This window comes from Gopherus flavomarginatus, chromosome 16, assembly GCF_025201925.1.
Source record: "Gopherus flavomarginatus isolate rGopFla2 chromosome 16, rGopFla2.mat.asm, whole genome shotgun sequence".
Lineage (NCBI taxonomy): Eukaryota > Metazoa > Chordata > Testudines > Testudinidae > Gopherus > Gopherus flavomarginatus.
This window is the reverse complement of record NC_066632.1, coordinates 3,413,158-3,440,805: the sequence shown is the minus strand read 5'-3', so window position 1 is coordinate 3,440,805 and position 27,648 is coordinate 3,413,158. Positions and strand designations below refer to the sequence as shown.

Genomic DNA, 27,648 nt, shown 5'->3' with positions numbered 1-27,648 from the left:
GGGCGGGAAAGAGGGAAATGTAGCATTTGAAGGGGGGGAAGCTTTGCTCAGAAGGTGGCTCGAGGCAGCCAGCAGCTTGAGGGGGTGGAGGAGAGAGGAGCACGTGAGGGGGGCAGGGAGGTGGAGGGGTTGGTCCCCCCCACCAGCCCTTGGGCTCTGATTCCCCCCCCAGCCCTGACCTGGAGCCTGGCTGGCTATGGCCTTCACCGATGCTGTCCTGCCCTCCATCAGCAGCCTGGCAGGTTTCTGCCACTTCCAGGAGAAGCAGTCGGAGATCCTCAAGGTAAGGGGGGGCATGGGGGGCAGGAGCTGTGCCTCACCTCCCTGGCTTGGCCAGCTCTGGGCCTCAGTGGATTTGCTCCAAGGGGTAGAACTGTGAGGGGAGGGGGTGTCTCCCCTCTCTGGTGTGAAGCTGCAGTTGTGCTGCTCCCCAGAGGTGGCTGCATTTCCAGACTCTGTGTTCTTGGGGGGCAGGAAGGTTTGGGAGCTTTGTTGGTCTAGGCAGGGAAGTGATGGGGGAGGGGGCAGGCAAAGGCTTTTCCTTGCCCCCACCCTGTCCAACCCCACCACAGCTCTGCTGAATTGCATGGGCAAAGCAATGGACGCAGAGTCCTGCCCGGAGCCCACAAGGGCCCTGGGGTAAGACAGACTGCAGGCAGGAGGCACCTGGTTGCTGGGGGGGGGGGTGGCCCTTCCCTAGGGGGAGGTTTCACTGGGTGGGTGGGTCCTGCTAAGCCACAGCATATGGGGCTGGGGGGGGCAGGATGCCTGGGTTCCATTCCTAGTTAAGGGGGGCAGAATCCCCATGTTCAGCCTAAAGGAGCTTCCAGTGAATTGTGCCCCTCAATCCCTGCAATGTCCCCCACTATCCCAGCCCTGGGGTCCCTGCCCCCAGCTCTGCCAATGCCCCTCACTCCTGACCTGCAGCCCCTGCTCTCCCAGCCCTGTCTAATTACTGAGCATCAGCTGAGCCTCTTCTCTGGGGATTTTATTGAGCCTGGAGAGGGGCTGGAGCTGAGAGCAGCCCAACTCCCTTCACTTGCGAGATGAGTGTCTGCACGTGAGGGGGCCCCCACCTCCTCTTTAACATCCTGCTTGCGAGTCCCATGCTGGGGCGCTCTCCCCTCCGGGCAGCCGGAATGGCCCCGTCCCCCTGCTCCGCCAGGAGCTGCTGCGGGGTCCTGATAACAGGTTCTGTTATCTCTGGGTCCCAGCACGGCACAGTGTTGGAGCCGATCCCATGGGCCTGGGGAGGGGGAGGGCTGGGCTGGGGGGAGGCTTGTGGCCAGTTGGTCTCTGGAATTTTGCTCAGTAAAATGATCCAGCTGGAAAAGGGGCAAGATGTGCTTAATGTGAGTGTGAGCTGAGGTTAGAACCCAAGAGTCCTGGCTCCCAGGCCCCTGCTCTGACCACTAGCCCCTACTCCCCTCCCAGAGCTAGGGATGGAACTCAGGACTCCTGGCTCTAACCAATAGTCCCTTCTCCCAGTGTCTCCTCTGGCCTGATGGAGCCTGTTGGTTTCCTTTCTAGTGGTGGAAAGTGGAAGATGCCCCGGACCCCCCAGCACCCGGCCCCGTGGACCTGGCCCAGCCCTACAGCTCCCTGCAGCTCAAGCAAGAGGACGAGGAATCCTGCTGGGACCTGGACTTCCTGCTCAGCAATTTCCCCAGCACAGAGGCTGGTGGTCTTGGCCCAGGCGGGGAGGTTGAGGCAGGGCCTGGGCTGTGCCAGGCAGATGCCTACACGGGGCAGAGCCCAGGCCGGTACACAGTGGGGGCTGGGCTCCCAGGCCCCCCTAGCCTGGTAGCTGAGCTCCTGTTGGGGGACGAGCCCCTGGGCTGCAGCTCGGTGCCTCCCGGCTATGCCCGGGGGCAGGAAAAGGGAGGAGCAGGCACCTTTGGGGGGCATTTGTCAGCATACCCCTCCAGGCCGGACTGTGAGGCCCAGCCCCCCAGCGGGTACGGGGAGCCCCGGCCTGTGGCCCTGCGGCATGGCTACCAGCTGACATATGGGGGCTACGCCCCACTGGCCCCCACCCTGCTGGCCCGGGGCGCCCCCTACTGCCAGCTGCCTCAGCCGCCCCCCTACGGCCTAGGGGGCAGCTACCAGGCCTTCTGTCACAGCCAGTACCAAGCCCGGTTCCAGCTGTACCGGGGCAGCCCAGCTCTGCTGCCCTCCCTGGTGCCCACGGGCCACCTCGGGCTCCTGGCGCCGCCCGCCCCGCCGCCCGGGGAGCTCCCGGCCAAGCCCAAGAGGAGCCGCAAGGCCTGGGCCCACAAGCGCCCCACCAGCCACACCTGCAGCCACCCCAGCTGCGGCAAGACCTATACCAAGAGCTCCCACCTCAAGGCCCATCTCCGCACCCACACAGGTGAGGGGTGGGGGCTCTGCCTGCACTGGCTGCTGAGGGGGGTGGTTCTGATCTTAGGGGGTGGCATGGGGGAGGGGCTCGGGAGGGGGTGCTGTGGGCAGGACTTGGAGGGGGTCAAAAGGGGGCTGCTTGGAGTGGGAGGGCTCAGGATGGGGCACCCCATGGGGGGCGTGTTTCAGGGGGCTGCAGGGAGGTCTCTGCAGGGACACTGCATTGCAGGGGGTGCTGGGCTGTGGGATGGAGACAGGGGACTCTGAGATGTGACAGGACCTGTCCCTTTTGGGTTGTGGAAAATGCCTGAGCGGCAACACCTCGGGCTCCACTCCCTGCAGCCTGACCCGGCCTTGAGGCTGGGACTTTCGTTCCGCTTCCCTGCACTTCCCCCGCAGTAGGTACAGGAGCTGTCGCTTCCTGTCCTGAATATTTGCTGGGGTTACTGTGCAGCTGCTAAACAGCCCCTGCGCTCCACCCCAGAGGTGGCTGCATCTCTGTGCTGGATCCCTGTGTAATCAGCTGTTGGGCTCCACCCCAGAGGTGGCTGCCTGGCCTGGGGTGACGTTCCCTCTGTTCCCGGCAGGCGAGAAGCCGTACCACTGCACCTGGGAGGGCTGCGGCTGGAAGTTCGCCCGCTCGGACGAGCTGACGCGCCACTACCGCAAGCACACGGGGCAGCGTCCCTTTCAGTGCCGGCTGTGCCAGCGTGCCTTCTCCCGCTCGGACCACCTGGCCCTGCACCTGAAGAGACACTTGTAGTGAGCGAGGCTGCACTGTGTCTGGCTCTGCCTGCACCACGGACTGGAGTGGCCACGCCACCAGCATCGCCCTGTGACTGCCACGGATACTTGGGGCCAGACGGGCACCGGTCAGCAGCAGAATTGGGTGGGGGGTGTGGCTGAGGGGAAATGGACCTGGGTGGGGGTTGTCTGAGTGCCCCCTCTTTGAGGGCACTAGGGTGCTTTGGGGGCTGGTAGTTCCCTGGTCGGGAGGCCAGTGGATGTACAGACTCAGCTTGAGGGAGGTATTGTCCTGATCCTGTGTGTGTTTGGGGGGGGAGGTTGATCCTGGATCTGCCCCCATCAGCAGCCCTCCCCCTGTGGCCCTGGCCAGCTGTCCTTTGTCCAGTGCCAGCTGCTTCCTTTGTGTGGGGAACCCCTCCCCTCCTGAGGGTGTCCTGCCTGCTGAGAGCACCTGCAACTCGCCCCCCTCAGAACCTGGTCTTTCATGAGCAATGCCTAGACTCCAACGTGCTGGCTCCTAGAACCTGCCTGCTCTTGTGGCACGTAGAACCCAACCCCATGGAACCTGCCTGCTCTTGTGGCACCTAGAACCCAACCCCCTGGAACTTACCTGCTTTTGTAGCACCTAGAGCCCCCCCCCGTGCTAGAACCTGCCTCCTTTTGTGGCACCTAGAACCTAACCCCCTGGAACCTACTTGCTCTTGTGGAACCTAGAACCCACCCCTGGAGTCTGGAGATCCCTCCTTCAAACCCCACTCCTATGGGGTCCCCTCTTGCACTGGAGCTGAGCAGGCAGCACTGAGGCAGGTGCGCCCTAGTGGCAGTGAGCCTTTTAATCAGGTTCTTTTCTTTCCTCTTCAGCAGTGACAATCAGCAGCTGTCTCCTTATTAAATGGGGGGGGGGGGGGCTGAGATACTCAGACTTTATAAACCCCACGAGATGGGGGTCCAGCATCTTTCCCCTTTAGGGGGTGCTGGCTTTGCTCTGGCCCCAGGGCAGGGAACTGGCTGGCTGGGGACTGGGATGTGAGGCCTTTCCCTGCTAAGGGGAGCTGGCTGACTTACTTTAATCATTAAAGAACCAGCTGTAATTTCCAGCTCCATGAAATGAGTTTGTCTCAGACCCATTCCCATGATCCTCTTCTCTTCTCTCCCTGCAGAGGCTAAACTGTTACAATCCCTCCCTGGTGCCCCAGCTCCTGCCACCCTTGGGGCAGGGGTGGGGATTGGGGCAGGCCCAGAGGAGCAGGGTGAGGAGAAGCGGTGGGGGTGGGGATGGGTGGACTTCTCTGAATGAACTGACTCCATTCAGAACAGCTGCTGGCCCTGGCCTCATCTCACAAGGGTAGCAACTCGACCTCCCAGCTCAGCATACACAAGTTGTGGGACTCTTTGAAGGAGTAAATTTACCCCCCGAGTAACTCTTTGCCGTTTCAGGGACCCAGGTCTTCTGTCTTCATCCATCAGTTCTGTAATTCTGATGCCTGTGACCAGATTCTTTCTTTTCAGTGTTTCTCCCCCTGCCTGGTGTGTCATATGCCCTATACTGCTATTGGTAAATGGGGATTCCCCTTGCTGTGTCTTCCATGCAGAATCCACACCTCACTGTGTTTGAACCTCTAACCCAGGAGAGGATTGAAATGAAGTTTTCTCTCCCCTGGCTCTTTGAAAGTGTGTCCTGGTGGATTGAAGAGTAACAGCTGCAGGGGGTGACTCTGCCGAAGTTTCACAGAAGTGCTTACCTAGCTTGGGGTCTTTGTCGGGCTGGGTGCTGCACAGTGAGGAACAGCTCCTGCTCTACATTGCCTCAGTTTCCCCTCCCACCCCATGTCTCCGAATATGAAAGGGACTTGCCCCAGCTCAGAGACCAGGTCCGTGGCAGAGTGGGGAGGAGAACCCAGGAGTCCTGACTCCTGCTAGGGGGCCCTGGTCATTCAGCCAGGCGGCCTCCCAGACCCTAGTGAATAAGATTGAATTTTGTTTCATGACTGTGGGGGGGGGGCAGCACCTGGGAGGTTGGGGGCACAAGGGGTCCTGGGCTGAGATTGGGGCCCCTGGGTGCTACCATAATGCACCTAATGAATCATGTACTGTACCTGGCACAATGAAGTCTTGATTTATGACTGGTGCTCTCAGGTTCTATGGTAGGTCCCTTCCCCAAATGGCTTCTGCCCTGAATTCCCAACCTGCCGTTTTAACTGAAACATCATAACCCACCCCCACTAACCATTCTCCTGCCCCCCGGCAGAGGGGCCCTCTGGCTAATTATGAGCCCCACCAGCGGAGAGGTGAGTTTCGGAGTCCTGGGGAAAGCAGCTCCCTCTGCCACACTATCAGCTCCAGCTTGTCTCATATCAGTAAAAGACCTGCTGTATTAATGAAAAATAAACCTCCTATGGGTTGCTCCCTTTCCCGGCAGTGAGTCTTCCCAGGCCTTGGCCCCGGTGCGTTGAACCCGTCCTCACATTGGTGCATTTTGCCTTCACACGCTTAAAAATCTCGGAGCCCATTCCAATGCCTTGGGGCAATCGGCCTCCTCTGGTCCCTGGGCGCAGGGCTGTTCAGCCTGTCCCCCAGAAGGGCTGGGGATTCAGAGGGTGAGCAGGCTCTCGTGCAGAGCGCTTGAGTTACCTCCGCTAGGAGATCTCAAAGTGGGACCTCAGACTGGCAAACGATGGGGCTAGAACTGGAGGAAGCTCCACCAGGATCTTTCTCTTCTCCCTGCCTCGTAACGTGAACTTGGGGGGACAGTCAGCACCAGGTAGGGTGACCAGAGAGCAAGTGTGAAAAATTGCGATGGGGGTGGGGGGTAATAGGAGCCTATATAAGAAAAACACAAAAATCGGGACTGTCCCTATAAAATCGGGACATCTGGTCACCCTAGCACCAGGGAGCGGTGGCAAATTCAAATCCAATGCAAGGAATGATACCCATGTGATTAGCCAGTGGAACTCACTGCTACTGGATGGTGCTCGGGCAGAGGGCTGGGAGGGCAAGCCGGCCCCTGAAACTAGCCAAAGGAGGCATGAATGCTGATGACAATTTGGGAAGGAGTATTAACCTCGTACCTTGATGTGCCAGGGCTGAAGGGGATCTCTAGCAGAGCGCACGGTGTGACCTATGAGGGGGCAGATTGTCCCCCAGGTGCTACTTCAGGGGGTCTTACAGCTTCCTCTGTGGCAGCCGGTGCTGAGCCGGCAGAGCCAGGATACCGGGCTAGATGGGCCTCGGGTCTGATCCCGCCTAGCACGCCCAGTTCCTTGTGTAATTACGAATGGGTGTTTTCCTACCAGTGTGACTCTAGCTCCGGGACGTTCTCCAGGTGGGTTCCCTGGGGGGCTCAGCCCGGAGGCACACAATGGCCCCGATCCACGATTTGCATCAATTACAGTTTTACCAGCAAAAGTGTGGGGGGGGGGTCTGATAGGGTCGCTGCTCCCCCTGGTGGTGTGAAGATGCAGCTGCCGCGCTACGCTTCAGCCTGGCTAGTTTAGGGGGACATCTTGCAGGAAAGCACCCCAAATCCAGCCCTGCCCCCAGCCGCTTCCGTGCCAAGGCCAGTCAGCCCGTGGATCTGGGAGCGTGTGGCTGACACGTCTGTGAAACACGGAGGGGCACTCGCCCTTGGCAGCAGTGGGGGGGTCGGAGAAGAGCCACAGGAATGATGAAAGGGTTGGGAGACAAACCTACAAACTTACCCCCCCCCCCGGGCTTCTGGTGGGGAGGTCAGTGCCCAGAGCCCTGGAGCTTCCCCGGGGGTTCCCAGCAGGGAACCATCCAGCCTTTCCCGTCCATTCCCCGGCTGCAGCCCAGGAGCTGTGAAATGGCCCAGGACAGCCAGCACCCCTGGGAGTCATGCAGGGTCACCAGGGACGCGAGGTCACCCTAACTACACCACCAGGCCCTGCACCTCTCCCGGCAGAGGGGTAATGAGCTCGGTGCAGCGGCAGGAGCACGGCCGTAGCGCAGACCAGGCCTCAGCTAGCCCCATGGATCTGGGGTAACGCAGGGAGGGGGAAGGGCTGGCTCGGTCCCAGGCTGAAAGTACCGATGTGGTGGAGGGGTGGGGTGGAGGCTCCGGCACTAACAGCTTGTCTAGCTGGTTGGTTTTTCCAGGAGAACCGGGCGAGCTGAGACAGGGATTCGCTCGGGGCCTGAGTCGTGGGTGGGGGGAGGGAATCGGCACATGGGGCTTTGCAGCAACAGGAGCCCTGGGGAACATCTTAGCTACAGCGCACGGGGCTGCCCCGGCACAGGGAAGAGGCTAAAGCCTCTCGAAGAAATTGAGATCCCCACAGCGCCAGGGGCTGCCCAGACCCCAACCGAGATCAGGGCCCCGTCGTGCTGGGAGCTGCCCAGACCCCGACCAAGATCAGGGCTCCCACTGGGCCAGACACTGCCCAGAGCCCGACCAGGATCAGGGCCCCATTGTGCCGGGCGCTGCCCAGACCCTGACTGAGATCAAGGCCCCCATTGCGCCAGGCGCTGCCCAAACCACAACCAGGATCAGGGCCCCCACTTGGGCCAGACACTGTACAGACCCTGAAGAGCTCATATGCTGAATAGACACAGGATGTGGAGGGGAAACTGAGGCGCAGCGTGGGGACGCGACGTACCCGAGGTCAGGGGCCGAGTTTGGGAACGGAGTCCAGGCGGCCAGACTCCCGGTTGAATGCAGAAGCTTTTGGGCCAGGCTGCCCCTCTCAGACTAGGCAGGGGGAGAGCACCCCCTGCTGTGCCCTTTGGGGACAGCCGCCCCCAAGGCCAACGGGTTGCCCTGTCCCTCCTCCCTCTGGGGTTGGTTGGTGAACTGGCTGCTAGGGGATGCCCAGTAGCCATGGATACAGGGACTTCTCACATACACATTCCTGGCTCTCTCCCAGGTCTTGCGGGGGAGTGTGTTATGGAGATACAGCCCCCCCCCCGCCATGTTGTATCCCATGTGTTCTAGCTTGTTGCTAAGCAACCTGTGGTATGGCGATGGCAACCGTAACTGGGCAATGTGGGGTGGTGACCAGCCCAGTCGGGGGGGAGAGGCTGTGTCATATCAGACCCCCCACTCCGTAAGAGAAGGATGGATGCTGTGTGAGTGCAGCCCGCTATGGGTCTGAGCTCCAGTACTGCTGTCCCCTCTAGGGGGATTCCCCATCAGCTCAGGTGTCCTGTCCTGGCTGCTGCATAAGGGGGGCGATTGTGGGGGGAGGGGAGAGCTCAGCCCTGGCTTTACTGTCCGTGCCAGGCATTGCCCCCACCCCCCCGCTATGCCATAGACCAGCCAGGGTCTGTCCCCACCCCCACCCACTCTGCAGGCCCTTCTCTTTGAGGAGAGGGGGCTGGGGCTCCCTCTGAGATCCACATCCCCTGTCCATTGCCCTCAGCCCGCCCCCACGGGAGCCGTCCCTGGGCCTCAGCCTGTATGGGGACCTCTGTAACGACTGGCGGGGGGGGCAGCATGTGGAGATCCATGGGGCTGAGTGACCCAGGCGATGGAGCCCCCTGTTGGCGGTGGCGGGGAGGGGGGCACCCCCTCGGGGGGCACTGACTGACGCGGGGGGGCCCTGACCCCCACTGTGCTGCAGGAGGGTGGCGGAGGAGAACACGCGGCTGCAGGAGCTCATCGTGGAGGAGCTAGCACAGGCCGAGCGCTGGCAGGGGCACTACGAGGGGCTGCTGGGGCGCCAGGCCCGGCTCCATGCCCTGCTGCAGGCCCAGAGGTGAGACTCCCTCAGCTGTGGGGTGGAGAGAGGCGAGGCAGGGAGCCTTGGCGGGGGAGATGCGTGGGGGGAGAGCCTGTGCTGTAGTCCCTGAGGGGCAGGGAGGGCCATGCCCTGGGTGTGCCCCCCCACCTCATGCCCCCTTGTCCCCGCAGCCTGGAGTCGCTGGAGCAGGCAGCCCGGGCGCTGCGGGACGAGCTGGAGGAGGCTCAGGGCGCCTTGTGGGAGCAGCAAGAGCAGAGCCGCCGGTGCCATGTCCACCAGCTGGTAAGAGCGCCACGGCACCATGGGGACCGATGGCAACCAGTACCACAGCAACCAGCGCCACGGCACCATGGGGACCCATGGCAACCAGTACCACAGCAACCAGCGCCACGGCACCATGGGGACCCACAGCAACCAGTACCACAGCAACCAGCGCCACGGCACCATGGGGACCCACGGCAACCAGTACCACAGCAACCAGCGCCACGGCACCATGGGGACCCACGGCAACCAGTACCACAGCAACCAGCACCATGGCACCATAGGGACCCACGGCAACCAGTACCACAGCAACCAGCGCCATGGCACCATGGGGACCCACGGCAACCAGTACCACAGCAACCAGCACCATGGCACCATAGGGACCCATGGCAACCAGTACCACAGCAACCAGCGCCATGGCACCATGGGGACCCATGGCAACCAGTACCACAGCAACCAGCGCCATGGCACCATGGGGACCAATGGCATAACAACCAGGGGCCAGATTGGAGCCAGCGCCCCCTAGAGGGGACAGGCCCCGAGCTTCATTCCCTGCCTCCCTGCCCCCAGCCAGTTCCCTGCCCTGGGGCCGATCAGACCAGCACCCCCCAGAGGGGACAGGCCGTATATGTCAGTTCTCTTTCCCAGGAGCCATCTGGTCCCCCTAGACCTGCCAGCAGCAGGGGGATGTGGCTGCAGACTCTGGCGAGCGGGGTGGGAGCTGTGGAGGGGGGTCTGCATTAGCACAGGGCTAGGAGCCAAGCCCCCCTCCCCAAGGGATCAGTCCCCCTGCCCCCCCGACTTTTCAGCAGCAATTTCCCCTTGCCATGCAGGAAAAAGAAAACCAGAGATTGGCTGAGACCATTCAGGAGCTGGAGGGAAAGGTGAGTCTAGGCGGGGAGAGGGCTGGGAGTCAGGACTCCTGGGTTCTGTCCCTTGGTCCTCAGTTTCCCCATCTGGCCTTTGAGGTGCTCTGGGATCCACATCCAGATAGGGTCATTGTCCACAGCTGGGGGCCTCCATTCCTTGCGAGGGGGGGGCGCCCTGCAGGTCCCACCCAGTCCTTCCCACCACCATTAACGCCCCCCCCGCCACCTGCATGCTCAGCGGCTGCCGCTCCCCCGACAGGTCTCCAAGCAGAGAGCCTGGGAGAAGACCCACAAGCAGGCTCTGCAGCAGCTGCGAGTGCAGGGGGACGAGCTGCAGGTGAACTGGGGGGGGGCTGGGGTTGGGGCGCATCACTGAGTATGGGGGACAGCATTGCAGAGACCATCTCCCTCATCGACCCCCAGGGCTGGGAGGGGCGGGGAGAGCCCCTCCTCATAGCCCCCCACCCCATGATGCTCCCCTGTACCCCACAGCAGGGGCAGCTTGGGCACCAACAAGGAGACCCCCCGCACCAGCTTGCCTCCTTCTCAGCTTCCATCTAGGGAAACTGAGTCACTGAGATGTGTTCCGTCCGGTTGGGACAACGGCTTCTGAACCATGGACGTCCACCCAGCGTGGGTCTGCTGGGGAATCCAGACCCCACAGGGACTATTCCTGAGGCACAAGGGAGGGACCTGGGGGGGCTCTGACACCCCTTCCCCCCAGCCATGGGCAGCAGCAACTCCTGTGGTGGGCGTGGGGAACCCAACTGATGGACAGGGCTAGTGTGTGTGTGTGGGGGGGGCGGGGGGCTTAGGGCAACCCTGTGTTTTTCCTTCCCCGCCAGAGGCAACTGTGGGATGTGGAGGCCAAACGCCAGGCAAAGGCCGACAGGATCCGGGAGGTAAGGCCAGGCCCCAGCCCCAGATCTCAACACAGGCCCCTCACTCCCGACCTGCAGCCCCCTGCTAGCCCAACCCTGCCTCTCCTGCTCTACTGGTGCCCCTCACTCCCGACCCGCAGCCCCCTGCTAGCCTCCTAACCTTCCCCCACTGCACCCTGTTCCGCCCCAGCCTGCGATCCCTAGAACCCACCCCCAACCTTCCCCCTCTGCACCCTGTTCCGCCCGAGCCTCCGATCCCTAGAACCTGCCCCCAACCTTCCCCCTCTGCACCCCGTTCCGCCCCAGTCTGCGATCCCTAGAACCCGCCCCCAACCTTCCCCCCTTCACCCTGTTCCCCCCAGCCTGCGATCCCTAGAACCTGCCCCCAACCTTCCCCCTCTGCACCCCGTTCCGCCCCAGCCTGCGATCCCTAGAACCTGCCCCCAACCTTCCCCCTCTGCACCCCGTTCCGCCCCAGTCTGCAATCCCTAGAACCCGCCCCCAACCTTCCCCCCTTCACCCTGTTCCCCCCCAGCCTGCGATCCCTAGAACCTGCCCCCAACCTTCCCCCCTTCACCCTGTTCCCCCCCAGCCTGCGATCCCTAGAACCTGCCCCCAACCTTCCCCCTCTGCACCCTGTTCCCCCCAGCCTGCTATCCCTAGAACCCGCCCCCCAACCTTCCCCCTCTGCACCCTGTTCCCCCCCAGCCTGCTATCCCTAGAACCCGCCCCCCAACCTTCCCCCTCTGAACCCTGTTCAGCCCAGCCTGCGATCCCTAGAACCTGCCCCCAACCTTCCCCCTCTGAACCCCGTTCCGCCCCAGCCTGTGATCCCTAGAACCCGCCCCCCAACCTTCCCCCTCTGCACCCTGTTCCGCCCCAGCCTGCGATCCCTAGAACCCGCCCCCAACCTTCCCCCTCTTCACCCTGTTCCCCCCCAGCCTGCGATCCCTAGAACCCGCCTCCAACCTTCCCCCTCTGCACCCTGTTCCGCCCCAGCCTGCGATCCCTAGAACCCGCCCCCCAACCTTCCCCCTCTGCACCCTGTTCCCCCCCAGCCTGCGATCCCTAGAACCCGCCCCCCAACCTTCCCCCTCTGCACCCTGTTCCGCCCCAGCCTGCGATCTCTAGAACCTGCCCCCAACCTTCCCCCTCTGCACCCTGTTCCACCCCAGCCTGCGATCCCTAGAGCCCGCCACCAACCTTCCCCCTCTGTACCCTGTTCCGCCCCAGCCTGCGATCCCTAGAACCCGCCCCCAACCTTCCCCCTCTGTACCCTGTTCCCCCCCAGCCTGCGATCCCTAGAACCCGCCCCCAACCTTCCCCCTCTGCACCCTGTTCCCCCCAGCCTGCGATCCCCAGAACCTTCCCCCAACCTTCCCCCTTTTCACCCTGTTCCCCCCCTGCCTGCGATCCCTAGAACCCGCCCCCCAACCTTCCCCCTCTGCACCCCGTTCCGCCCCAGCCTGCGATCCCTAGAACCCGCCCCCAACCTTCCCCCTCTGCACCCTGTTCCCCCCCAGCCTGTGATCCCTAGAACCCGCCCCCAACCTTCCCCCTCTGTACCCTGTTCCGCCCCAGCCTGCGATCCCTAGAACCTGCCCCCAACCTTCCCCCTCTGCACCCTGTTCCGCCCCAGCCTGCGATCCCTAGAACCTGCCCCCAACCTTCCCTCTCTGCACCCTGTTCCGCCCCAGCCTGCGATCCCTAGAACCCGCCCCCAACCTTTTCCCTCTGCACCCTGTTCCGCGCCAGCCTGCGATCCCTAGAACCCGCCCCCCAACCTTCCCCCTCTGCACCCTGTTCCCCCCCAGCCTGCGATCCCTAGAACCCGCCCCCCAACCTTCCCCCTCTGCACCCCGTTCCACCCCAGCCTGCGATCCCTAGAACCCGGCCCCCAACCTTCCCCCTCTGCACCCCGTTCCGCCCCAGCCTGCGATCCCTAGAACCCGCCCCGAACCTTCCCTCTCTGCACCCTGTTCCCCCCCAGCCTGCGATCCCTAGAACCTGCCCCCAATCTTCCCCCTCTGTACCCTGTTCCCCCCTAGCCTGCGATCCCTAGAACCCGCCCCCAACCTTCCCCCTCTGCACCCTGTTCCCCCCAGCCTGCGATCCCTAGAACCTGCCCCCAACCTTCCCCCTCTTCACCCTGTTCCGCCCCAGCCTGTGATCCCTAGAACCTGCCCCCAACCTTCCCCCTCTGCACCCCATTCCGCCCCAGCCTGTGATCCCTAGAACCTGCCCCCAACCTTCCCCCTCTTCACCCTGTTCCGCCCCAGCCTGCGATCCCTAGAACCTGCCCCCAACCTTCCCTCTCTGCACCCTGTTCCGCCCCAGCCTGCGATCCCTAGAACCTGCCCCAGCCTTCCCCCTCTGCACCCTGTTCCCCCCCAGCCTGCAATCCCTAGAACCTGCCCCCAACCTTCCCCCTCTGTACCCTGTTCCCCCCCAGCCTGCGATCCCTAGAACCCGCCCCCAACCTTCCCCCTCTGTACCCTGTTCCCCCCCAGCCTGCGATCCCTAGAACCCGCCCCCAACCTTCCCCCTCTGCACCCTGTTCCGCCCCAGCCTGCTATCCCTAGAACCCGCCCCCCAACCTTCCCCCTCTGCACCCTGTTCCGCCCCAGCCTGCTATCCCTAGAACCCGCCCCCCAACCTTCCCCCTCTGCACCCTGTTCCCCCCCAGCCTGCGATCCCTAGAACCCATCCAGGTTTTCCCAGGGTCGCCCCCTTGTGGAATTTTGTTGCTCTGAGGTGGCCACCTCCCCCACGCCCAGCCTGGTGTGCGCCCCCCACCCCCAGGGCTGGCAGATTTCACCGCAGGTCTCTGGTTGCTTTCACGGGCTGTAATTAACGAGCAGTGTCCTGGGCCCAGATCCAAAGCCACATTCCTGTTTGGGGCCGGGGCTGGGTTTAGAAGCAGCGACACGTGGAGGAGCTGAGCGGGACCATCCGGGAACTTGCTCGAAGGACACAGGTACGTCCTGTCCCACCCCCGGGATTGAATCCAGCTGGGGTCCAGGGAGCCTCACCTGGGTCAGAACAATCCGCCATGGGCTGCAGGGCCCAGATCCTTCCTAGGCTCCTAACTTCCTGATTCCGGGGGAGGATCCTGAGCTTGGGAAAGCAGCTGCTTCCGGGCTTGCAAAACCCAAATTCCTTCCTCTGCCAGGTATCCTGGTCCTGGGCTGGGGCTCGGGACACTGGGCCCTGTTCCCTGATGGGAGACCTTGGGCACGATGGGGTCCTGATCTCGTTCGGGGTCTGGGCAGCACCCGGCACGATGGGGCCCTGATCTCATTTGGGGTCTGGGCAGTGCCCTGTGCGATGGGGCCCTGATCTTGTTCGGGGTCTGGGCAGCACCTGGCACGACACGGCCCTGATCTCAGTTGGGGTCTGGGCAGTGCCCTGCGCGATGGGGCCCTGATCTCGTTCGGGGTCTGGGCAGTGCCCTGCGCGATGGGGCCCTGATCTTGTTAGGGGTTTGGGCAGCGCCCGGCACGATGGGGCCCTGATCTGGGTCGGGGTCTGGGTAGCGCTCGGCACGGGGGGTTCCTGATCTCAGTTGGGGTGGGGACAGCACCTGCCACAGGGGGTCCCTGATCTCGGCTGGGGTCTGGGCAATGCCCAATTTCGGTGGGACTATCTCACCATAGAACCATTAGCCTCCGGGTTGCCAGTGCGAATCCAGCGGGTGGCGGCTGGAAGCCGTTCCCATCTATTGAGTGAAATGAGCTCGCGGGGGCTCGGGCTAAGGCCGGAGCATCCTGTCACACGTACCCCCCAGCCCCATGGGCCACACAGAGACCGAATTCCCCTCTCCCCGGGGGGCTGTTGCAGGCGATCGGATTGCAACAGGCAGGGCCGGCTCCAGGGTTTTGCCGCCCCAAGTGGCTGGGGTGTGGGGGGAGGAGGGAAGCCGCGATTGGCGGCACTTTGGCAGCAGCTCCACCGCGCCACTTCATTCTTCGTTCTTCGGCGGCAATTTTTCCCTCCGAGAGGGACTGAGGGACCTGCTGCCGAAGAGCCGGACGTGCCGCCCCTTCGCCTTGGCCGCCCTGTGCTGGTGCCTGGAGCCGGCCCTGGTAACCGGGGTGGGGGCGTGATCTGGTCCCTCCAAGGTTCTGCACGGGGACATCAGCTGCTGGGGCGATCGGGTGCTGGAGGCTCGGCAGGAGGCAGAGCTGTGAGTGATCGAGGGGCAGCCCCTCCCCCACCTCCCCGGGATCCAGGATCCCAGTGCCTGGAACTCAGAGCCCCCCCCGAGTGAGGTAGAGAAGCAGCTCCCTTAGCCGGCAGCAGTGTGAGGTTGTTATACCAGGGTGTTTGGGGGGCCCTGGGAGGGGCCGGGAGCCCACCAAAGGCTCCCTGTGACTGTACTGGCCTCTCCAGTGGTGCGAGGAGGGGGGGGGGCTGACAGGTAGCCAGGGGCATTCATTGGGGGGGCCTGGGGCAGTTCTGAGGGGCAGCCACTCACAGGGACTAAGACATTGTCAGCAAGTTGCAAACCCCCTGCCTAGGATGGGGGTGAAGACGGCTCGATTTGAGGGGGGACCCTGATGTCATGGTCACCCCACCCCCATGCCTTCACTGGTCACAGGGGTGGAGTAGCACCCCGGGGTGGCTGGGCTGGGGGCTGTGCTGCTGGCTTGAGACCCACAGGAGATGCCCTTTCAGGGGCAGGAGGCAACCCCCCCCCCGCTTCAGCCTGTGGCCCCCAAACTCCCAACACAGGCAGGGCCCAACAACAGGGGGACCCCCTGGACCAAGGGGACTCCAGGACTCAGACATGGCCCCTGGCTGGTGCTGGGTGAGGGGCCCAGGGGCAGGGTCTGGGGGGGCCCCTCTGAGCTGGCCTCCACTGAGGGGGAAGCGGCATTGTCATACCCCATTTCTCCCAGATTATGGGGGTGTCTTGGGGGCTCTAATGTTGTATCCTGCCTCAGCTTCCAGAGGGAGGCGCTATACGGACCCCTGGGGACCCCGCCCGGCAGCCTCCTGTGGGAGGAGCGAGTGCGTGTCCAGACGGTATGAGGGGGTGGGGGCACAGCAGTACTGGGCAGGGGGGTCAGGAGTCAGGAGGAGAGTGGGGGGGCTAGATGGGGAGGAGGTGGGGGGTCAGGCCGTGTGTGTGGGGGCTGTAGGAGGCTGGGGCCAGTCTACAGGGAGAAGGGGGAGGGGGAAGGTGGAGACGGGGGGCAGTCTATGGGGAGGGGGGTGTTTCCAGTGGGGTCTTGGATGAGGACAGCCAGTCTCTGAAGTTTGGGGGGCAAGTAGGGGGCCCACATTCTCCTGGCCCTGCTCCCCAAGCCCAGGGCAGGGGCTCCGTCTCAATGGGTTTGTTGTCCCCCCCCAAGGAGAAGCTGCTGTGTCAGGAGTCGGTGGCCTCAGGGCCAAGGGGGCGACTCCCCCCCAGGTGAGGAGCCCAAGCAGCCATGGAAGGGCCGGGGGGTCCTGGGGGGGATGAGTGGGACCAGGGCTCTGGAGCTGGGGGGGGCAGAACCTGGGAGGGCTCTGTGGGGAAGGGGTCTTTGGGGAGCACGGGGGTGGGGTCTGTAGGGGGAAAGGACATGGGGCAGGGAAAGGGCGGTGTCTGGGGGGTAGGGGGGTAGGCCAGGGGAATGTCTCTGTGTCTGGGGGGGGTGCTTGGGGGCTCCCCCCAGGCCCCCCATCTCATGCTGCCCCCCATCTCCCCAGGCTGCGGCTGGCTGGGCTGCTCTTCTGGGCCCTGGCCAAGGCCCTGTTCCTGGCCCTGCTGGGCACCCTGGTCCTGGGCCCCATCTGCGCCCTGCTGTCGCGCCAGCCCCACCCTCCGCCTGCCGGGCCCCAGCTCTGCGACTGCCTGTGCCCCAAGGAGACGCTGCCCCCCTGAGCCACGCGGGGCTAATAAACAAAAAACCACAGGGACTTGTGTCTGGGGTCATTCCCCCCAGCCCCTTGGATCAGACCCATGGGTCACCCAGCCTGGGACCCCCCAGCCCCCGGATCAGACCCATGGGCCATCCAGCCTGGGGCCCCCCAGCCCCCAGATCAGACCCATCGGACATCCAGCCTGGGGCCCCCCGCCCCCCAGATCAGACTCATGGGCCAGCCTGGGACACTCCAGCCCCCAGATCAGATCTATGGGCCATCCAGCCTGAGACCCCCCAGCCCCTGGATCAGACCCATGGGCCATCCAGCCTGGGACCTCCCCAGCCCCCTCGATCAGACCCAGGAGCCAGCCTGTGACCCCCCTAACCCCCCAGATCAGACCCATGGCCTGCCCCACCTGGGACCCTCCCAGCCCCCCTGATCAGACGCATGGGCCATCCAGCCTGGTCTCCCCCTTCCCCTCCGATGGGCCCATCTAGCCTGGTATCTGGACCCATCTCCCACCCCCGCCAGCCCAGGGGGGAGGGGGAAGTGGGTGGGGCCATGGGGGACGGTTCTCTGAATCCCGGGGAGCTGGCTCTTCTCTTGGCAAAGCTGCAGTCGCTGCTCAGAGCCCCCGACAGGAGACAGGTAAGCTGGAGTCAGGCTCCACTGCCCAGCAGCGAGGAGTTCCACAGGGAGCATGGGATGAATGAGCAGCGCCACCTAGCGGTGCTGAAGGGATCTGCCTCTCAGTGGGGGGCAGAGTTGGGGAATCACATTCCCTTGGAAGGAACAATTGGGCTCTCGGGGCTGGAGTAATTAATAATTGATCATTAACAACCCCTAATTCAGGAAACCCTCCCCCCGGTCTCCAGACCCCTCCCAGCGATGAACTAACTGGCCCTCACAGCCAGGCTGCAGTCATGAGGCTATTATCCATGTTGCGAGGATAGGGAAACTGAGGCACAGAGCACACACCGATTAGAGCCAGGACTAGAACCCAGGAGTCCTGACTCCTAGCAGTGCCCCTCCCCATCGCCCCAAACATGACCCCACTCCCACAGCCGACAGTGGAACCCAGGAGTTCTGGTTCCCAACCTTCCCCTATCCCATGCTAACCACTAGACCCCACTCCTCTCCTGCCAGAGCCAGGGATAGAACCCAGGCGTGCGGGCTCCCAGCCCCCCCCCCATTCTAACCACTAGACCCCACTCCCCTCCCAGAGCCAAGGGCAGAGCCCACGAGACCGGGCACCCAGTCCCCCCCCCAACCACTAGGCCCCACTCCCCTCCTGCCAGAGCCAGGGGTAGAACCCAGGAGTGCGGGCTCCCAGCCCCCCCGTTCTAACCATTAGACCCCACTTCCTTCCCAGATTCAAGGACAGAGCCCAGGAGACCTGGCGCCCTGTCCCTCCCCAACCACTAGGCCCCACTCCCCTCCCAGAGCCAGGGGTAGAACCCAGGAGTCCTGGCGCTCAGCCCGCCCCCCTCTCCCTCTAACCACTAGCCCCACACTTCTCTCAGAGCCAGAGGTAGAACCCAGGAGTCCGGGCTCCCAGCCCCATCCCCATCCCCGCACTCCCTGTAATTAATAATCCCCGCCGCGCCCACAGGACTAACTAAATCCTTAATGAACGATTAAGTCGTTAGCTGGCAGGAAACCCTCCCCCAGGCCATCTCCGATGGGACCCACATCCCAGCCCCCAACAACCCACCCTTAACACCCATCGTGCCCCACAGCCCGGCCCTGGGGTGGGGGGGCCCGGCTGGGAGCCGGTGGGGCGTGGCGGAGGAGGGGCCCATGGGTCACGTGCTGCCCAGCTGGGGAAGGGGAAGTGGGGCTGGCGCAGTGGGGCAGGCAGAGGGCAGGTCCGGGCGCTCCTGGGACGCGGCGCTCCCCCGGCTCAGGTAACCCCCCGGCTCCGAGCCTGGCCGGGCAGCCCCACCGCGCCCCTCCAGCTTCCCGCCCACCCCAGAGGGGCTGCACCCAGCGCCGGGCCAGGGGTCCCTGTGTAAAGAGCCCCCGGGACCCACCCCAGAGGGGCTGCACCCAGCGCCGGGCCAGGGGTCCCTGTGTAAAGAGCCCCCGGGACCCACCCCAGAGGGGCTGCACCCAGCGCCGGGCCAGGGGTCCCTGTGTAAAGAGCCCCCGGGACCCACCCCAGAGGGGCTGCACCCAGCGCCGGGCCAGGGGTCCCTGTGTAAAGAGCCCCCGGGACCTACCCCAGAGGGGCTGCACCCAGCGCCGGGCCAGGGGTCCCTCTGTAAAGAGCCCCCGGGACCTACCCCAGAGGGGCTGCACCCAGCGCCGGGCCAGGGGTCCCTGTGTAAAGAGCCCCCGGGACCCACCCCAGAGGGGCTGCACCCAGCGCCGGGCCAGGGGTCCCTGTGTAAAGAGCCCCCGGGACCCACCCCAGAGGGGCTGCACCCAGCGCCGGGCCAGGGGTCCCTGTGTAAAGAGCCCCCGGGACCCACCCCAGAGGGGCTGCACCCAGCGCCGGGCCAGGGGTCCCTGTGTAAAGAGCCCCCGGGATGCACCCCAGAGGGGCTGCACCCAGTGTCGGGCCAGGGGTCCCTGTGTAAACAGCCCCTGGAACCCACCCCAGAGGGGCTGCACCCAGTGTCGGGCCAGGGGTCCCTGTGTAAACAGCCCCTAGCCCCACTCCAGAGGGGCTGCACCCAGCGCCGGGCCAGGGGTCCCTGTATAAACAGCCCCTAGCCCCACCCCAGAGGGGCTGCACCCAGCGCCAGACCAGGGGTCCCTGTGTAAAGAGCCCCCGGGACCTACCCCAGAGGGACTGCACCCAGCGCCGTGCCAGGGGTCCCTGTGTAAACAGCCCCCGGGACCCACCCCAGAGGGGCTGCACCCAGGGCCGGGCCAGGGGTCCCTGTGTAAACAGCCCCTGGAACCCACCCCAGAGGGGCTGCACCTAGCACTGGGTCAGGGGTCCCTGGATAAACAGCCCCCCTGCCGCACCCCAGAGGTGGCTGCATCTCAGCACCGGGCCAGGGGTCAGGCCACTGCAAGGTATCTGCTGGGTTCAGCCCACAGGCACCCCAGAATTCAGCCCCACAGCGACAAGGGCTCTATGTGGTTATGTGGGGTCAGCGGAAGGGGCTGGCTTGGCAGCCCCCAGAAACTGGCTCTGCAAAGCCCTAGAGAGAGGGTGCGCAGGCAGCAGCAGGGAGAGATGCCCCCCCAACCCTTCTGCTGGGGAAGGACCCCACTGGGGGGACAGAGCCCTGGTGCTGTGGCTGGTTCAGCTCCACAGAATTTTGGTGAAGCAGAGCTGGGTGGGGATGGTCCAAACATAGAACTGGGAGCCAGGACTCCTGGGTTCTATCTCCAGCTCTGGGTGGGGAGGGGAGATGGGGCTAGTGGTTAGAACAGGGGGTTGGGAGCCAGGACTCCTGCGTTCTATCTCCAGTTCTGGGTGGGGTGTAGGGGCTAGTGGTTAGAACAGGGGGCTGGGAGCCAGGACTCCTGGGTTCTATTCCTAGCTCTGGGCAGGGAGGGGAGTAGGGGCTAGTGGTTAGGGCAGGGGGCTGGGAGCCAGGACTCCTGGGTTCTATCCCCAGCTCTAGGCAGGGAGGGGAGTAGGGGCTAATGGTTAGAGCAGGCGTCTCTGCCCCTGCTGGGAGAGATGCGTCTGCCTCTGTCTTGTGACCCCGACTTGCCTGCACTTGCTCTTTTGCTGGCGTCTGCACTGGGGCTCCCCCAGCCGGTTCGCTCTGCACTTTCACAGCAGCTTCAGCAGAGAGGCTGGGGAGCGAGCCGGCCTTGCAGAGGAGCCCCCCACACTGCCCCTAAAGGGGGGCAAGCTGGGATCCGCCAGCCAGTGCTGAGATGCGGCCAAGTCTGGGGTGGGACACGGCTCCCCAAATTAACAGCTCCCCTTGCCCAGCGCTGAGATGCAGCTACCTCTGGGGCGGGGCGCAGAAGGAAACCACCTGCATTAGCTGAATGCCAGGCCCTGCCTGGGGTCTGCTTTGCTTTGTCCGTTCCCCTCCCCCCGAGCCACTGGCACAGAAAGAGGAATTGGTTTGAGGAAGTCAGGGCTGGGATGGGACCGTGTGTGCTGGGAACAGGGCCGCCCCCCTCCCCCCTTTGGTTTATGATACCGGCCCAGGGCGCCTCATCCCCGGAAGGACGTCAGCCCCACCAAGGGGCCCCGCAGATGAGCCACCCAAAGGATCCAGGGGGGCTAAAGAGCCCCGGTCTGAGCTCCCCACTGATTCTAGACACCTCCAGTTTGGGAGCCCCCTGCCCAACTCATGGACGAGTCGGGCACCCCCAGCTCGCCCAGACATCAGTGGATGGGAGGAGCAGCTGGTGCATAGAACCCAGGAGTCCTGGTTCCCAGCCTCTGCCCCCATCTCTCACCCACCAGATCCCTGCCAGCCCCAGGAGTCCTGGCTCCCAGCCTCTGCCCCGCTTTGACCCACCAGCCCCCCATCCCCTGCCCGTGACACCCTGGTGGGAAGCGATAGTTTTTGTAGGGCCTACACTCGCGTGTGACTCCCATGCGCCTCCCGGTGGTACCTGTGTGCGTTGCAGGGGCTGTTCCCATCAGATCCTGCTTGGTGTCTTTCCCCCCCCCCCAGGTTCCCCAGGATGCTGCCCCTCTTCCTCCTGGCTGTGGCCCTGCCCCTGCCCCGTGTGGCTGCAGGGGGCATCTCCTGCTATGACGATGCCGGGCAGCCCGTGGACTGGTGAGTTCACCCCCTTCCGCCCCGTAAAGAGACCCTGGGAGCACGTCCCCTGTGGGCTGCGTGGGCACCTGTGGCCGGGATACCCCTGCTCCTGGCATCGGGAGGAGGTGCCGGGGCTCCCCCCCCCCGGCAGGGGTCTGGCCCCAAAGGGTTAACAGGGTCCCTTCCCCCCCGCCCAGGTTCCTGGCCTACAAGCTGCCCCGGCCCCGGCACGGCCCCCCAGACGAGGGCATGCGCTACATGTACCAGGATGCCCGCTCTGGAGGCTGGGTGTCCGGCCGTGCCCTCATGAACAGCACCCAGAGCGCTGTGGGCAGGACCCTGCTACAGCTCTACCAGGGGGCAAACAGGCGGGTGAGTCGGGGCGAGGGGGGCAACTGGAGCCGGGCTGCTGGGGGAGGGAGGGGCTGGGGCTAAGCTGGGACAGAGAAGGGGGCAGTGGGAGTATGGGCAGGAGAGGGGGCTATGGCTGCTGGGGGAGGGGCAGTGGGGGGCGCTGGGGGAAAGGGCAGAGGGAAGGGGCAGTGGGGGGCACTGGGGGAAGGGTCGCGGGGCAGGGGAGTGGGCAGAGGGAAGGGGCAGTGGGGGGTGCTGGGGGAAGGGGCAGAGGGGAGGGGCAGTGGAGGGCGCTGGGGGAAGGGGAAAAGGGGAGGGGGCAGTGGGGGGCGCTGGGGGAAGGGGCAGAGGGCAGGGGAGGGGCAGTGGGGGGCGCTGGGGGAAGGGGCAGAGGGCAGGGGAGGGGTCAGTGGGGGACGCTGGGGGAAGGGGCAGAGGGCAGGGGAGGGGTCAGTGAGGGACGCTGGGGGAAGGAGCAGAGGGCAGGGGAGGGGCAGTGGGGAACGCTGGGGGAAGGGGCAGAGGGCAGGGGAGAGGGCAGTGGGGAACGCTGGGGGAAGGGGCAGAGGGCAGGGGAGGGGTCAGTGGGGGACGCTGGGGGAAGGGGCAGAGGGCAGGGGAGGGGGCAGTGGGGAACGCTGGGGGAAGGGGCAGAGGGCAGGGGAGGGGCAGTGGAGGGCGCTGGGGGAAGGGGAAAAGGGGAGGGGGCAGTGGGGGTGCTGGGGGAAGGGGCAGAGGGAAGGGGAGGGGGCAGTGGGGGGCGCTGGGGGAAGGGGCAGAGGGCAGGGGAGGGGCAGTGGGGGGCGCTGGGGGAAGGAGCAGAAAGGAGGGGCAGTGGGGGGGACTGGGCGGAGGGGTGGGGGGGCACTGGGGCAGGGTCTCCCAGCACTCAGCCCCCCGGTTCTGTTGCAGACGGAAGACACGGCCTACATCCTGTACAACGACCAGCCCCCAAAGAATGTCACCTCCTCCACCAGCGCCCGGGGGCACACCAAGGGTAACCCCCCCCTCCCGCGGCATCGCCAGCCTGAGCCCAGAGAGGCACCAGGCAGCACCTGCCCCGAAGGAGGGAGAGAAACGTGGGACTGACCCAGACAGCGACCCTGGCTCTGGGAGGGGAGTGGGGTCTGGTGGTTAGAGCAGCGAGGAGCAGAGCTCAGAGCCAGGACTCCTGGGTTCTTTCCCCAGTGCCAAGTGGGGACTAGGGGCTGGTGGTTAGAGTGGCGGGGGGCTGGGAGCCAGGACTTCTGGGTTCTCTCCCCAGCTCTGGAAGGGGAGTGGGGTCTAGTGGTTAGAGTGGAGGCGGGAGGGGGCTGGGAGCCAGGACTCCTGGGTTCTCTCCTCAGCTCTGGAAGGGGAGTTGGGTTTAGTGGTTAGAGCGGGGGCGGGAGAGGGCTGGGAGCCAGGACTCCTGGGTTCTCTCCAGCTATTTGAACCTTGACTCTCCTCCCTTGTGTCCCCCCAGGCGTGGTCCTGCTGGACAGAGCCCAGGGCTTCTGGCTGCTGCACAGCACCCCCCACTACCCGCCCCCCATGTCGGAGACCTACGCCTGGCCCCACAGCGGCCTGCACAACGGCCAGTCCTTCCTGTGCGTCACCTTCCCCTACGCCCAGTTCAAGGAGATCGGTAGGTGCTTCGTCTGCCCGGACGCCTGGGTCCTCTCCCAGTCCGGGGACGGGAGGGGAGTGGGGTCTAGTGGCTATAGCCGGGGGAGGGGGGAGCCAGGACTCCTGGGTTCTCTCCCAGCTCTGACAGCTCTGGGGACTGATTCTGTGTCTACCCGAGTGAGGGTGCAGCCTGGTTGTGGCAGAGTGACCCCCCCAGCAGTGTGCCACCCCCTGCCCCCCATGGCTCAGTGGGGCTCAGTCTCCGTGGCCTGTTGCTGGGGCAGCGTCTGTGACGGAGACACCCGGGGCTGAGCTGAGCCCTGGCAAACTCATATCACCCGGGGGTGTGGGGGGGGGGCTGCGGGTCTCGTCCCGCTGCCCCCACCCTCCTCTCCCCTCCCCCAACTGGCTCTAGGCACCCAGCTGAGGTTCAGCGACCCCGAGGTGTTCGACGCCCGGGTGCAGGGGCCCTTCGCCCAGGACCTGCCCGACCTGCGCCTGGCCTCCGAGATGCAGCCCGTGCGGGAGCCCCCCTGGAACCGCAGCGTGGCCCTGACCTCGCGGGGGGGGCGCCGCTTCCTGAGCCTGGCCAAGTTCCGGCTCTTCCACGACGGTGAGGACGGGCGGGGGGGCGGGGGGGAAACCGGGGTCTGGCAGGTCCCAGGCCCACACTCCTGCATGGGGGGGAGCTGATAAGCCCCAACACGAGCCCCCCCCTTGTCCTTATAACCACCCCAAGTGGTGCCAACCCCGAACACCTCGGCCTCCCCAGATCTCTACCCCCAGCTTTCTACCCTCCCTCTGCTGTGTCCCCCCCCGATCAGCCCCACAGTGCCTCTGACCCCCCCCATTTCCCCTCCCTCCAGCTCGCTAACCCCCCTGCTCTCTGCCCCCCAGATCTATACTCTGGCCAGCTCCCCCTGAGGTTTCCCCCCCGGATCAGCCCCACAGTGCCTCTGAGTGACCCCCCCATGGGGCATGTCCCCTCCCTCCAGCTCGCTAACCCCTCCCGCTCTCTGCCCCCCAGATCTGTACTCCGGCCAGCTCCCCCTGAGGTCTCCCCCCACATATCAGCCCCACAGTGCCTCTGAGTGACCCCCCCATTTCCCCTCTCTCCAGCTCACTACCCCACCCTTCTCTCTGCCCCCCAGATCTGTACTCCAGCCTGCTCCCCTTGAGGTCTCCCTCCCCCGGATCAGCCCCACAGTGTCTCTGAGTGACCCCCCCATGGGGCATTTCCCCTCCCTCCAGCTTGCTAACCCCCCCTGCTCTCTGCCCCCCCAGATCTGCCACCGGCCAGCTCCCCTTGAGGTCTCTTCCCCCCCGGATCAGCCCCACAGTGCCTCTGAGTGACCCCCCCCATGGGGCATTTTCCCCTCCCTCCAGCTCGCTAGCGCCCCCCGCTGTCTGCCGCCTAGATCTGACCCTGGCCAGCTCCCCCCTGAGGTCTCCCCCCCCCAGATCAGCCCCACAGTGCCTCTGAGTGACCCCCCCCATGGGGCATTTTCCCCTCCCTCCAGCTCGCTAGCGCCCCCCGCTGTCTGCCACCTAGATCTGACCCCGGCCAGCTCCCCCCTGAGGTCTCCCCCCCCAGATCAGCCCCACAGTGCCTCTGAGTGACCCCCTCCCCATGGGGCATGTCCCCTCCCTCCAGCTCGCTAGCGCCCCCAGCTGTCTGCCGCCTAGATCTGACCCCGGCCAGCTCCCCCCTGAGGTCTCCCCCCCCCCAGATCAGCCCCACAGTGCCTCTGAGTGACCCCCCCCCATGGGGCATGTCCCCTCCCTCCAGCTCGCTAACCCCTCCCGCTCTCTGCCCACCAGATCTCTACTCCGGCTGGCTGGCCCAGGCACTCTCCAGCGACCTCTACGTCCAGTTCTGGCCCAACTCGCGGGGGGTCCTGCCCTCCAACTGCTCGGGGTCCTACCGGGTGTATAACATCGAGGCGCTGGGCTTCCCGGCCCCGGGGCCCCACTTCTCGGCCACCGTCGACCACTCCAAGTGGTGCGTGAGCACCGAGCGTGCGCCCGGCTGGGCCTGCGTGGGCGACACGAACCGCAATGTGGAGGAGGAGCAGCGGGGAGGGGGGACCCTGTGCCAGCAGGACCCGGCCGTCTGGAAATCTTATTGCGCCCTAGTGCAGAGCTATAGCAAGTGCTAGGAGGGGAGCGGGGGCTAGTGGGTGGAGCCAGGATTGGGAATCCGTCACCGCCCCAGTGACTCTCCAGGGGAACCTTTCAGTGCCTCAGTTTCCCCATCTGTGACACTTGCACTTACCTACCTCCCTGGGGCTGTGGGGTGGGGGGATTCAATGGTGCTTGCGAAGCTGTGGGGGTCTCCATGCCCCTGTATAAATGCAGCCCCCGCACTGGCTCTTTCAATAATAATCTTGCGATTTCTACGTCAGTCTTGTGATTTTCTCGGCCCGACGCCTGATGGTGGTGCTCTGGGGCCAGCCAGGATGGAGGTCAGGGACATCCCTTAAATAACCAAGGGGCGCTAGAGGGGAGAGGTCAGCGCCAACCAGGGACAGAGGACACCTGGGTTCAATTCACTGCGCTGCCTCTGCCTCAGTTTCCCCACCTGTACAAGGGGGAGAATTGCCCTTCCCACAGCAGGGGGTGGGGGTGTGAGGAGCTGCCTAGATGCTAGGGTGACCCGGCTGTGATCAGTGAGTCCCTGGCCCAGCTGGGGAAGGCGTTTAGGGGGTCCCGCTCTGTCCCCAAAGAGGTGCTCCAGGGCAGGGGTGGGGCGGGGGGGCAGCAGGGTTCCCAGGGTCCCCTCCACGCTGCTTCATGGAAAGTCTCAGCACCGGTGAGGATGGGGGGCCCAGTCATGGGCGCTGGTGCCTGCCAGGATCTGCTGGGGAGGCCAAATCTCTGCTCTGGTTACCAATGAACGGGTGTGTGTGTGGGGGGCAGCTATTGATACTGACTGGACCCCTAAGGTAGATTCCCATCCCCACACCCCCCCCAACTTATCTGTCTGTCCCCAGGCCCACCCCTGCAGTGCCTGGTGCTGGGCTTTGTGCCTCAGTTTCCCTCCCCTGGCTTCCCCATCCCAGCACCTTGCCCTCAGCCAGGGTCTATTTAGTGTTCATGTTGTTCCCCCCGGGGGGGGAGTATGCGCCCCCCCCGGGTAAGCAGGGGGTCCAAGTGGAGCCTGGGGTGCTATAAGGGGAGTGGGCCCCGGGACAGGTTATTCCATCACTGCCCACTAGGGAAGTGTTGCACCTTCCTCTGCAACCCCTCGTCCTGGCCACTGGGGAGGTGGGATGCCAGGGTAGATGGGCCCGTGGGTCTGACCTGGGGTGGATCCCTTCTGACCAGCCGGACGGTTTGTCCGCAGTAGCCCCACCAGGAGTGGACTGGGCTCGCGGGGCAGCCGAACACTCCAGTCTCTCTGGCTGCTTTGGGGATGGCTCTGGGCGTGTCTGTGTCGGTGGGGGGAGGGTGTGTGCATGGCGCTGTGCGTCTGGGGGGGGCATGTGGCTGGTGTTGGGTGTTGTAGCCGCTGGGGTGTTGCAGCACGTGTGTGTTGTGGGGATGGCTCTGGGTATGGGGATTGTGGTGGGGGGATTGCCTACAAACTGTGTGTGGCTGTTGTGAGGTGCATGGGGCTCAGTGTGTTGGTGTCATAGTGTGTGTGTTGGATTGTGGAGGGTGTTGCAGGGTGTGTGAGGGGTGGCTGGCTGTGTGCAGTGTGTGTGTTTGGGGTGAGGTGAGGGGGGTCTGCGATCGAGTGTGTGTGTGTTTTGGGCTGTTTGGTGGGGGTGTTGTGGGGTGTTGGTGTGTTGTGGGGGTGTCAGGTCTGTACAGTCTCTGCCAGCAGAGGATGTCCTGTGCTCCCTTCTCTCCTCCTCCTCCCCCGCCCCAAGCTGCTGCATTGAGATCTGGTGTCGAAGGTCCCTAAACCCAGGACGTTTGGCTGCTGTTTTGGTAGGACCTACTCTTACCTCAAGGCTCAGCGGGGATGCCTGGGGGAGGCAGCTGTGTCATCTTCCCTGCCTGGCTCAGTGTCAGGCTGAGCCCACAGCCCTCCCCCCGACCTGTGTGTCCCCCCCCAGTCCCTGGGGCGGGTCCAGCCCCACCCACTATAGGAGCATGGGGTGTAACTCGGGATACAGGTGAACCCAGGCCAGGCTGCCCACTGGGCCCCGCTAGTACCCCTAGAGGAGGGCTGTGATCTCACTGCTCCTCTGCTCTAAGCCAGTGACACCCCCAAGAGTTGGGGGCTCTGCCCACCTCTGGCAGCCTGGGGCAGGGGCTGAGCACCCTCTGTCTGCCCCACGCCTCACTCAGAGGCTGGGCAAAGGGCCCAGGC

At 64.7% G+C, this 27,648-nt stretch overlaps 1 protein-coding gene and 1 long non-coding RNA gene across 67 annotated transcripts; one reads left to right on the top strand and one right to left on the bottom strand.

Moving 5' to 3' along the window:
• Positions 1–37: 37 nt before the first annotated feature.
• On the top strand, positions 38–25,726 carry LOC127035341 (deoxyribonuclease-2-alpha-like). 17 transcript variants are annotated; one of them, XM_050925087.1, is made up of 16 exons: positions 1,943–2,371; positions 2,949–3,233; positions 8,688–8,822; positions 8,978–9,089; positions 9,902–9,952; positions 10,197–10,274; positions 10,783–10,839; positions 13,736–13,795; positions 15,765–15,846; positions 16,176–16,234; positions 21,229–21,383; positions 21,563–21,737; positions 22,632–22,716; positions 23,185–23,346; positions 23,743–23,940; positions 25,149–25,726. In XM_050925087.1, the coding sequence occupies exons 11-16, from the start codon at positions 21,286–21,288 to the stop codon at positions 25,484–25,486; spliced, it is 1,056 nt and encodes a 351-aa protein (XP_050781044.1). In that variant the 5' UTR covers positions 1,943–2,371; positions 2,949–3,233; positions 8,688–8,822; positions 8,978–9,089; positions 9,902–9,952; positions 10,197–10,274; positions 10,783–10,839; positions 13,736–13,795; positions 15,765–15,846; positions 16,176–16,234; positions 21,229–21,285; the 3' UTR covers positions 25,487–25,726. The 17 variants fall into 17 exon arrangements, with proteins under 17 accessions (XP_050781048.1, XP_050781044.1, XP_050781040.1 ...); XM_050925083.1 differs by having other exon boundaries at positions 8,978–9,320; XM_050925081.1 differs by having other exon boundaries at positions 8,978–9,368.
• LOC127035359 (uncharacterized) lies at positions 10,880–13,436 on the bottom strand. Of its 50 annotated transcripts, none has more exons than XR_007769744.1 (11): positions 13,057–13,436; positions 12,779–12,825; positions 12,603–12,661; positions 12,428–12,485; positions 12,254–12,369; positions 12,080–12,137; positions 11,788–11,905; positions 11,672–11,729; positions 11,209–11,266; positions 11,095–11,152; positions 10,887–10,978 (listed from the first exon to the last, which is right to left on the bottom strand). It is a non-coding gene; the product is annotated as an uncharacterized LOC127035359 (long non-coding RNA). The 50 variants fall into 50 exon arrangements; XR_007769770.1 differs by having other exon boundaries at positions 10,976–11,036; positions 11,209–11,255; positions 11,660–11,729; XR_007769754.1 differs by having other exon boundaries at positions 10,976–11,036.
• Positions 25,727–27,648: the final 1,922 nt, after the last annotated feature.